We start from the raw sequence: 12,203 nt of genomic DNA, 5'->3' as shown, positions 1-12,203 counted from the left end.
ATTCCACTTTTATTGTATTAATCTATATAAAGCATTTAGATTCAACATATTGAAATTCCTAATCTGAAATTGTCATAACTCAGGGACAAGATCCCATACACTCCATGTGTTTTCAGAAGTTCTTATGCAAGCTGGAAAACAAACTGGAGATATAAGGAAGCTCATTGCATTAATGTTTAAAATACTTTTACAATGTGGTATATATTTAGTATCGTTACATGTTACCTAGGAGGAGGATAGATTTCTATGAAAAAGCAAGATCATTGGTCAATATTTTTTTAATATGAAATTTTGGTCAATATTTTCAAAAGTGACTAATTATTTTGTCTGCCTCACTCAATAAAGTGCTCAGTCTGAGACGCATTAAAGGGTCGAACATTTAAGATTTTGCAAAATCAGGCTCCATTAAGGTTTCTGAAGTTGGGCACTCAAAAACTGAAAACACTCACTTTTGAAAATCTTGGCCTTTGTGTTTATAGTCAATATACTAATCAAATTTCACACATACCAAACGCAAATCCATGTCTACCATAGTATCTAGTTACTACATACCTATATTTAGTGGTCTTACTAAGAACTTAAAATGTTATAAGTGTTACAGGACACCTTATTTTTCATGAGCAGCGAGTTAACTTCTTTCTTAAACTTCATATGTGTACAGAAGGCTGAGAAAAATCTGATTGTCCAGAAGCTTGGGACTAGAAGTCAAAGGGGAAGGTTACTTACGTTATAGACGTGTGGTTCTTATGGGTATTTATTGTGGGGGGGCATGAGCTTTGTGTGCCCAGGTCTGCAAATTCTTCAATAGCAGTGTCCATTGGTCCACGTACCTGAGTCTCCTCATGTTCCCAACCGAGGGCTTGTGGAGCATCATGGACTGACCGCCCCTCCAGTTCCTACTCTACTGTGAATCCAAAGAGGACCCGAGCAGAAGGGAAGGAGAGCGGGTTGTGAATACCCATATGGACCATACATCTCCAAGAACTCCAGTTGCTATAAGCTTCCACTCTTCGAGTGCTAGCTCCTCTCTGTATTCACTGTGGGTAATGCCCAAGATGTGCTCATTGAGGAGGAGGGTGCAAGGAGGTGTGTTGCACCATAGACTGAAGGATTGCTGAACCTAAAGAAGCATCTCCAACTGAAGATTGAATAAGAGCATAACGTCTGGTAAAGGTGTGAATGCAGCCCAAAGTCGGAGATCTACAGATCTCTGAGATGGGAGCTCCTTGCAGGGAAGCCACTGACGCCACATGGGCTCTAGTTGATTGGGCCCGGACAGTCTGAGGAGGAGCAGTTTTGTTTAAGATGGTAAAAAAGAGGCTGCAGATAGAAATCCACTTAGAGTATCTTTTGAAAAAGACAGCTTCTCTCTTCAATTTCAGTGATAGTGGCAAATAATCTTGGAGCCTTCAAAAAGCGTCTTGTTCTGTGTAAGTAGAAGCAATATATCAGGAACTTCCTGTTCTGCTGGGTTTCAAAAAGGTATCTTGATGGGATATCTCACTGACGGAAGATGTAGTGCCCTTCTGACAGGTGGAACTCCCACTTGTGATCCCTGGGCAAATGTCTGCTGAGGCTGTCCGCCAGGGAATACATTGAGAATCCTCTTGTGAGGGGATCCCTGAAAAGGGACAGGGAGAGTGTTGTGTGGGGGAGGGGAGGGAGAGACAGGAACTCTCAAGTGTGGTCAGTCAATACGATGTCCAAGACCCATTTGTCCAGAGTTATACGGTGCCACATTGGGAGAAAACAAGCCACCAAAGGGAATGGAGGTAACAGGTGGTATGAAGGCTAGTTGATGGCTCTCAGGCATCCTGTCAAAATGTTATTTTGGCAAGTGGCTGGGACTGAAGAGAGGAGTAGGATAGTGCTGTGTGCCTGTCATGCTGGACCCTCTATTGTTTTCTGGGGGATGGGTAGGCCTTTTGGTGGAAAGAGAGAGGCTGTGGGTGGTATCTAGAAGGACGAGGCCTGAAACGTTTTCTGTGGGAGTATGGATCTCTAAGGAGAAGACGGTAGTACAAGAGTAGTTGATGGGTGTGTGTGTGTGTGAAATGACATCTATTTTTTCACTAAAAAGATTGTTACCCTCAAAGGGAAGGTCCTCTACTGTTGCCTGAACCTCCTTGGGGAACCACAATGCCTGCAACCATGAGGCCTGTCTCATGGCTCTGAGGTAGCCATGGAGTGTGACACTGTCTGATCGAGTGACACTTGGAGGGAAAATATTGCTACGTCATATTTAGTGCAAAGGCATCCACATGATTTTGGAAGCCCTGTCAGGGCTGAAAACCACTTTGCTGGGTTGCCATAGGGATCGCTGGTTCCAAGTAATTTTCTTCTTATGAGTAAGAGTCATCAGACTCTAGCGGTGGAGCCACAAGACCTGACTCCAATTGACCAGGGACAGGAACTGGAGAATAATGCACCGGTGGTGTCAGGCCTTGCACCTCACAGCTGGAGCTTGGGAACAGTGAATGTTGAGTTGACAGTGTCATGAAATCTCTCAGCAGGATCGGATTTGAGAGGACCGTATAAATTGCCAGATCCTCAACAAAAATGTATCAAAGTCTTGCTGGAGGAGAGCTGGCTGATGTGTTAGGTATGGCCAGCATCACCTTGGGACCAGATTGGTACCGCCAGTGCATAAGGAGAATGGTCTCTTCTGCCTCTGTGTAGTGCTGGAACTGGTCCTGCCCTTTCAGTGTGCAGTTTTGCAGCACTGGTAGGAATGTTATTACCAACACCTGCCTTTTTCTCTGAGTTCTGGATACACCCATTTGGGGACATGGAGTCTCAGGCAGTGCTGGATGAAATAGGGAGGGAGACCTCTTTTTAGAGGATTTGTGGGGTGATTTATCCCTCTTCTTTCAAGAATGTTTACCCTTGCCTTCACTGTGTCTTCATTTCAGTCTTTGGGCTCGTAGGAGGACACTGAACTGGCTGATCCTGAAGCCAGAGAGATGCTACCAAGAGGTTCAGGTTGGGTAGAAGGGGATCAGGAAGGCCCAGGGTCTGAATAGGCCTCACTGAGAACTCCATAAGGTGTCTCCGAAGTCTGAACTCTTGAAGGTACCTGGTACACAGTGGAAAAGCATGACAGAGGTCACATCTCAAGGCGATGTGGGAATCCAGGCAGCTCTTGTACGGATCACTCATCAGGAATACCAAGAGGCAAGTGAGGCAGAGTTTGAAGCCTGGAACCTTGGGTCCTGCGCTTGATCACAATTAGCAGAAAGAAATGAGACATGGTCAGTCTGTGCCACCCCTTATGCCCTCAGTTGGAAGCATGAGGAAATGCAGGTACCGACCAACGGACACTTCTGTTGAAGAATTTCCAGTCCAGGGTGCATGGAGCACACATGCTCCCACAGTGAATACCATAGGGACCAGCACTCAAAAAAGAATATCATGTTTCCTGTCCACAGACAAGGAGAACAAGGGAGGCTGGAGGTGGCCTGACCGATATCAGGCACAGCAGCACTGAGCTACCAGTCAGGAGGAAGGGTGGAAAGAAGGTGAGACAGGACAAGAGAAGACCATACTCCCTTGATGGCTAGATGGCAGAGGAGTCATGAAACTTTTTTCTGTTGCAACATAGGGTCACAGTATAGAAAAGGTAGAGAACTATCCCCGTTGATGACAGTGACACAAATAACGCCTAATGAGAAGTAGTGGAACTAGTAAGAACCGACTACTGAACATACTTCAGTTTGAATAAATTGTTGTCTGTTAAGTAATCTGATCAGAGATCTGTGGAGAGAACAGACTGGGTCTCGGCTTTTCAGCTGCAGTCAGGTAATTCAAAGGCAGTCTTTGCCAGAAAACTGAAGTTTAATTTTCTAGCCAAGTTAAAGTAGGCTGTGTAGTAAAAGGTGCTGCAATGTGATTGCCTGGGGCTGCTGCAAAACTCAATTTGATTTCAAGGGGAGATGGCTTCTGTAATACCTTGCCTCACAACTGCAAACTTAGTTGCTTCTGCTGCCAGGTTTAGGCACTTTAATTTGCAAATCAATCCTCAAATTACACAGTATTTTAAACACATTTACATCAAAACTATATATATATATACAGATTTGGTTGCTTTAAACATTTAAAAAAACCCTATTTGGAACAAAAAAAAAATAGTCTGTTTTTTTTGTGGGGTAGAGGGGAAGATAGATCAGCCTGAATGAAGAGAGAGCAATGCTGAAAGCTTTCATGGAAGTAGTCTTAAAGAACAACCACAGAAAAATATGCTAAGTAATGTGAGAAACAGACATAATTTCACTTTCCACTATTAATGGAAAGATAAATATCTATGGGTTTTATGACAGAAAAATGAAAGATTTTGTGTAACTTGTATGGGAAGTTTTTTTATATGGATAGTCTTCTAACTCGGTGAGCAACTTTAAGAACTGATTCTCTATACATGAGACCTCTCTACAAATCACATGAAATACATGCAGCACAAAGTGCCACTTTTTCCACAAGAATCTTGTACGACGAGTTTACTCCATAAATCGTAACATGGGAAAAACCAAAACTTTACCAGGTTTTTTTAATAATGAATGGAACTATTAAAGATCTTAAAGTTAAGCACATACTTTGCTGGATCAAGGTGCTTTGGTGAATTGGGCCTAAATCTCATTAGATGAAGGTAACTTGGCCTTCTGGCTGATGCCTTGGGCAACTGTGAGCTAATTCTGATATATCCATCAGAATGGGTTGCCACTAAGGTCAGAGCACTAAAGATATAATTTGATGTCACCTATTGGGAACATTGCAAAAACTGAGTCAGGGGCTCATGTAGGCCAAGTTAGGGGTGTTTGTAAAGAGAGCAAGGAAGGTATATTTGTGGGAATATTGTATTTCATGGTGAATTTTATAACCATTGTGACTGAATTCTCACTTACTTTTCAAGAAGAGGAATGAGGATTTCTTATTGCTTACTGCTTTGTAAAAGCTAGCAAGGGGCTGTACTGGAAAGTATAGCAATGAAAGACAATCTTGGTCTGCATGTCCAAATCCATATCACAGGGATGACAAGACAAATGACAGAGAATATGCAAATTTAACAAGGCTTTTAACCATTACGTCCCTTGTCTTTCAGAAAACATAGCTTTTTGCTGAAATACTGTTCTCACTGTCCTATAGTGCTGAAAGATGTATTATGTGAATGTCTACAGTTGACATCATCAAAACAAGCTCATACATACATTCAGACACACCAAAGTCTCACACACTAAAAACAAAAATTAGAAGCTCTGCATAACAGTCCAAAAGAGAAGAACAAGAAGAATGCAGAGAAATTATTTTGTTCAATGACTTGATTTTAATATACCTGAAAGAGACAACATCCCCAAAATTGGGACAATCATATTTTGGACAAACAAATTTAAAATTTTAGCTTCCTGTGAACAAGTGATCTGAAAATAAGTATTTTCCAAGCATAACGTACAGTATGGAATACTGAGGAAGAGCTGACCACTGAAGGTCCTGTAACTTAGGGTATGTCTACACTACGAAATTAGGTCGAATTTATAGAAGTCCTTCTGCACTGTCTGCTGCCAGCCAAAGATGTAAAAGATAGATGGAGTATATCAAAACAAGAAATAGACCAGATTTGTTTTGTACTCATTTGCAAACCTCCCCCCACCCCACGCCCCCGTCTAGGGAACTCATTCCTCTAGGTCACACTGCAGTCACTCACAGAGAAGGTGCAGCGAGGTAAATCTAGCCATGTATCAATCAGAGGCCAGACTAATCTCCTTGTTCCAATAAGAACAATAACTTAGGTGCACCATTTCTTATTGGAACCCTCCGTGAAGTCCTGCCTGAAATACTCCTTGATGTAAAGCCACCCCCTTTGTTGATTTTAACTCCCTGTAAGCCAACCCTGTAAGCCATGTCGTCAGTCGCCCCTCCCTGCGTCAGAGCAACGGCAAACAATCGTGCATCTGAGTTGAGAGTGCTGTCCAGACCAGTCACAATGGAGCACTCTGGGATAGCTCCCGAAGGCCATTACCATCTAATTGTGTCCACAGTACCCCATATTCGACCCGGCAAGGCCGATTTAAGCGCTAATCCACTTGTCAGGGGTGGAGTAAGGAAATCGATTTTAAGAGCCCTTTAAGTCGAAATAAAGGGCTTCATCGCGTGGACGGGTGCAGGTTTACATCGATTTAACGCTGCTAAATTTGACCTAAAGTCCTAGTGTAGACCAGGGCATAGAATACTAGCTACTTGGTAGTCTTCATAAGGGAACATCTTTGAGAAAGCAGAATGCCACCCCACTTTATTACTGACTGAATTGTAAGCTAGAAACGGGGGTTTCTGTGAGTTCCCATGTGACATAAATGCCTTTCACCCCGTGTGCTCTATAAAACCTCAAGAACAAAATCTTAGAAAAGGAAGTTGCTGACTAGTTTACATTAATACCATAAATGAATATTCAACCATTAGAATTATTTTAATATCTATTTTATTAATAAGTAATAATGACTTTAAATAGAAGAAGGAACACAATTATAAATAAAACAACAAATGATCTGGAAAGATGCAATCTAGTACTTTACAAAATAAAAGCTATCTGGACTATAAACTGAAGGAGTTCTAGTTTTAGTACTTTGTATAAAATAAAACCACTTCATATTTAAAAATTCAGAGGCATCATTTTGCTTTATTTACAAACTCTTATAAAATAAAAATTCTTATTACTTATATTTCCATAGAAAGGAAAGAAGGGTATCCTAGCAAACAGAATGAAATACTTAATATTCATTTTAAGAAACTTGCAAAGAATTTGGCCATTAAATAATTTAATTATATTAAGAATCCTTTATTCTGTGTTAATAAGGTAAAAATTTCTACTCCCTGAAGTTATTTTAGCAAGTCTTTGGCAGATAATACAAACACCCTTCAAACAAGCTTCCAGAATTATAAGCAGCATGGACAGTTATTAAAACAGTTGTTATCTGAACCCCTGAGCAAAAATGTTTGGCTTTGCCAGCCTCATTTTGACATAACAATACAAGACAATAAACTAACCTACCTTGTGCTTTCTTTCAGACTTTACGTTTTTGCTTTCAAGGATGTCTGTGCTGCAAAAGCTATGCTCTGCTAGATTAAGATTTGCTGTTTTCAATTTTTCTTGCAAAAACTGTATTTCAAATTTCTGTGATGCTATAAGACACTCTAGCTCATTTAAAGAAGGTTGTTGAAATTCCTAGAAAATAATAGCACATGTTTAATTAGTAACATTAAAAACCATAGAATTGTAATAAGAAAATTTAGACAAAGCTACCTTCAGAAACAAGATCATCTACATCATGAATCTGTGCAAGCTGTAAAAGCTTCCCTCCTTGGGAATCCAAGGTGTAGTGATCTATCAAAAACAACTCCTTAAGATCTAAGCAAATGTATTTTCACAACATCACACTTTTTTAAAATCAGGAGAAAACATTAAACAATTTGTTTATAATGATTTACAATGTCTGTCTCCATACAAACATTAAAGCAAGTTGGTGAAAAACAACTACTGCAGTCATTTTAACTCCTACATGAAAAAAGTTAGGATTTCTTGACAAAAAGCTTTAACTCCAAAATTCATTAGTGCTAAAAATTAAGATCCCAAGCCTCTTGGTATCAATAATTACAAAACTAGAAGATGAACAGCAGTGGCAATGTTACTCTCAGTACTACTTTTGTAATTATTTTAGAGTGCCCAAAAGCGTAGCAGATGCCTCGCAAAAATACGTAAAGACACAGCCCCGACCTGTGGAGCTTGTAATGTAAATTCAGGCGATACAAATAATGAGGGTCAAATTTAACAAAAAAGATGGAAGAGAAGAAATACAAAAGAGAAGAGGAAGAGAAGGTTAATGACACTGGATCAAACTGTTACTCAGTAATTCATGTACACATTTTCATGGTGCCACTGGATTAGATTTTTCAAAATTTTTAATTTATTAACTCATTTTATAAAGATTCCTTGGCATAATATAATAAGGCCAAATTCTTCTCACCCTGGGCCTGATTCAAAATCCATTGAAATCACTAGAAAGATTTGCATGGACTTCAGTCACCTTCAGATCAGGCTTCTGACGTACAAAAGTACCATCATTTACTTTAAGGGGACTACTCATTTCCATAAGGAAAGGAAGTTGCTAGAATACCTATTAACACTTATTATTTCTTCATCCAAATATACACATCAGATGATCTGGCCAAAAAAAAATCCAAAAAAACAAAACTGTGCTGCAAGAAACCATTTCTTTAAGTTTGCTGGACAGTTTCCACATTCAAGCATATCGTCAGACACATAGCAAAGTCTGAGCAAAAGGGCTTTGCTCACAAGTGAATACACTAAAGATGCAGCAGAATTAAAGAATAGGATAGTGGACATAGACACATGATTCCTTCCGTTGCAACTTTTTGCCCATAAGCACTATGAATTCATAGTTCCTGCAAGTAAACATAAAACCAGAAATATCAAGCACTAATTTTGTTCACATAATAAATAAAGTCACTCCTCAGCCAGACACAGAGAGAAGAGTGGGAGACTCTTCAGCGTGAGGGAACAAAAATGGTCAACACTCTTATTGGCACAGTTCGTTTAACAATCTCTATTGCATTCTATAAGCTATTTGAGACTGTATGTGGTTGCAGATAGATGAACACTTCCTCTCCCCCATTTCTGATCCCTAGGGACACTAGAAGGCAAGCCTACAACGACTGGGAGATCATAAACAAAAAAATGAAAAAGCGAGGAGAAAGGGACAGGACTGGTATTTGGTTTGCCAATCACAGAAAGGAGGATTTCTATGAAGGTAGGATTCTTCACTTTACAATTAGACAGAGCTTCTACACTACACACAGGTGAAAATAACCCAGAAGAGAAGAGTAAAGCCAAGGAATAAAGGGTCTTTGCTGTTTTTCATTTAAGTAATACACTTTAGGATGTTAGATTTTATGGAGCTTTTCAATCAAGTTTGCGTATATAAAATTATCAAAAAAGGTTCAATACAAAATAACGTCCTCTTTTTCATTCTAATAAACATGCACTCACGCCCATGCCCATAGATATTAGATTGAATAAAAGTTGTTTGCTGTTAAATTTTGCACTACATGTAAATGATACATCCATTAGATATAAAACAGTTCCTTGCCAGCTTGCGAAAAGGGAGTGGACTCTCCAAACTCAAGGTACGTCTACACTTACCAGCCGTGTGCAGAGTACAGAAACTGCACACCCAGCTAGCACAGTTCTAAATAGCAGTGTAGACGGTAGGACACGGCTTAGGCGAGTAAGTGCCCTATATGACTAAAGCCCCAGGGCAAAGAAACTATGCAGCTTTCTACATGTCCAAGCAGTGCTTACCACATCTGCAGTGTAGTGCCCTCTGCCTCCCCACTGCTGGAGCATTTCTATGCTGCAGTGAAAGTCATGATGGGGCTTAAGCAGTCAGACCTAGTGGTCAGAGCAGGAGTCAAAATCAGGAACCTGAGCCAAGAATCAGAGTTGTGAGTCAGGCAAAGTGTCAGAGCTGGAGTCAGGAGAAAGGATCAGGAACCAGGCAGGAACACATCAGAAAGCAAAGCTCATGAGTCAAGTGAGAATGCAAGGTCCAAAGAAGCAGCCAGTCAATAATTCATCCAGTTGCACAGACAAATCCCTGTGCTTCCTTCTAGCTTCAATAGCACAGCCAGACCAATCAGAGGGGTCAGGCGCTCTGCCAGTCAGGACTCTCATGGGCAGTGCCTCTGGTGGGGCTCGGGTTCCATTAGCAACTCAACCCAGTCATTAATTAGAAGCTGATGGATGGCAGCTGGAACATGATGGGTGCTTGAGTTCACATGGAACTGGGATCAAGATCCATGGATCCTCACAGGGAAAGGCTCCAGCAGCTCCCCCTGGCAGAGCCTTTTCTTGCCACAGTGAAAGGCTCCAGCAGTGGGGAGCTGCCAGAATCTTTTACTGCATATGTAGCTACACATACTGCAGTGGCAAGTGTGGACACAGCCTGCCTTTCACCGCACTGTGCAGCTACACATGTACTCTACACACAACAGTGTAAGTGTACACATAGGCTCAGTTATGACTATTTTAATTCAGGGCTATATTTTATTATTTCCATGAAATATAACTTTTTCAAAAAACCCTCCAAGACATTTATACTGAACTTGAACCAGTAGGATTACAGTATCCAAATAAACTTAAGTCCTCCTATACGGTATAATTATTGGCTGGTTACTGTATTTCTGCTGTCAAATTTCCCCAGTCACCAATGAGATATGCATAAGTGTTATGAAATGAAAATAAACTTAAGAACCAGAAAATGGTTCCCTACCCTGAAGTCAATGGCAAAACTCTCGCTGACTTCAGTGAGCCCAGGATTTCACTCAACAAATTTTTCTTCTGTTTCATCTCTCTTTTTCTCTAACTGTAAGAGTTGTGCAAAAATGAACATGCAGGGGTACTCATTGGAAATAATTCTACTAAATGCATATTTTCTTGTTATCTCCTTTGTACACATACACACAAATATACATATTTCTCTGGGTTTTTATTTTATCAGAAACTTTTGAAGGGTCTGTGTTCTTAAAGTTATGCAGTAGATTACCATTACCTGTGTAGAATTTACTGTATATTTCATAGGTATGAAGTCTTCAGAATCTACTGTATATTTTATAGGTATTGCTCTTTCTGTGGTTTCAGGAACTCTGAGAACTCACACCTTATTCTGAAGATATTTATTTTTAAGACTGAGATTCTCTCTAATGAATGTAGTGGTTTTTTTAAGACATTGTGTGTTACCTTCCAGTATTTTAACCTTTTCTTTACCACCTGATATACACTTTTCTATGTTTACCAGTCTGGTAACAATTTTTTACTTGAGTTCAAAAGGACTTCTGAATTTCATGAGTTTTTAGATTTAAAATTAGACATTTTCCAAGCTATACAAATTTAATCAAAGCTATCTCAAAGTTCAGCTGTATTCAGATTTGGGGATATGGCTCAGGTGCATATCCATTTCACATTGCTTTAATGTAATTTTGTGTACTAAATTTCCTTGGCTAGGAGAAAAAAAATAGTGAAAAACTAATTCTGAAGTGAAGGGGTTTACTTTTGGGCTAGCCAGGCTTTTCTTCTAACAGAAAATAACCGACTAAAGAAATACTATTCCAGGATTTGTAGATCTTGAAAGACAGAGTGAAATTGTCAGACCCATAGTGAGGAGTGGTCACTGCCCTTTTTCAGCACTAGCAAACCTCTTTAGTTGTTAAGCTTTTCATCTGCACTCTTGTTTGGGTGCTGCAATACAAATGAAAAATAATAATGGAAATGTTAAAATTAAACTGACAGAAATTGCAGATTATTCACTGCATCCTGACATTAAAAAATGGACATGACCTTAAGTAGGAGCGGTGCTGCAGTTCAGGACTTAGGAAAGTAATCAAGTCTCAAATCCTGCACCCACACAGTCCAATCCAGAATGTGTACTAAGGAGATCTGCAAAGACTGCAAAGAAAAAAAGCCTTACGACATACTAAGGAGCAGCAGTGAAGCTCCTCTACAACTGCTAATGCAGAATCCCTGCTGTAGTAAACCTATTTCCCACTAGCTGGAATTCTAAGTCTCCACAAGGATGAGAGAGAATTGTCAGTAGCTCCATAAAATTTCAATTCCTTCAAGTTTGTCCCCAAATCCTAAGGTTGCATTCAAAGTCCCTGTACAGTTATACTCCTACACAGTTGCACACACACACAGACTGAGTACACATTAAAAGCAGGCTCTCAGAACTGCCAAAGGTCAAGCATCTCACCTTGGGCATTTTGCAATCCTGTCACACCTCCCCACAGCCCTACTGGAATGTAACGTACCCATCAGGGCAGCAGGGATTTTCTTGTAGTTTTTCCACCAGTCACCAGGGACCACAACGATGGAAAAATAGGAGGCAGCCAAGCTGACTCTCCCACTTCTCCTCTTGCTGGATGGATCCAAGTGAGCATGGAGTAGCTGGGATCAAAAAGGTGACCGCTGTGTATCCCAGAGGCAAGTGACATAAGGTGTCAAAGACTGGCAGAGACTAGGAGTAAGACAGGGACAGAAAGAATGGTCAGAGAGTGAGAGCAGGACATGTGCCCGGGGGGAGGCGAGGCGGGGGCTGGCAGACAATATGGGGACAAGGGCTGAAAGATGGATGCAGAGAAGGACAGAG

The 12,203-nt window shown here is 40.5% G+C and overlaps 1 protein-coding gene across 4 annotated transcripts in view; it reads right to left on the bottom strand.

Moving 5' to 3' along the window:
• CNTLN (centlein) overlaps positions 1-12,203 on the bottom strand; it is a 282,930-nt gene that overhangs the window by 141,159 nt on the left and 129,568 nt on the right. For all 4 annotated transcript variants that reach the window (XM_048849837.2, XM_048849838.2, XM_075128810.1 and 1 more), the window contains one exon: positions 7,034-7,207. In XM_048849837.2, coding sequence (XP_048705794.2) covers positions 7,034-7,207 — 174 coding nt within the window. The remainder of the gene's footprint in view (positions 1-7,033; positions 7,208-12,203) is intronic.

This window comes from Caretta caretta, chromosome 5 (assembly GCF_965140235.1).
Source record: "Caretta caretta isolate rCarCar2 chromosome 5, rCarCar1.hap1, whole genome shotgun sequence".
NCBI lineage: Eukaryota > Metazoa > Chordata > Testudines > Cheloniidae > Caretta > Caretta caretta.
The sequence above is the reverse complement of the archived record's forward strand: the minus strand, read 5'-3'. Positions and strand labels throughout refer to the sequence as shown.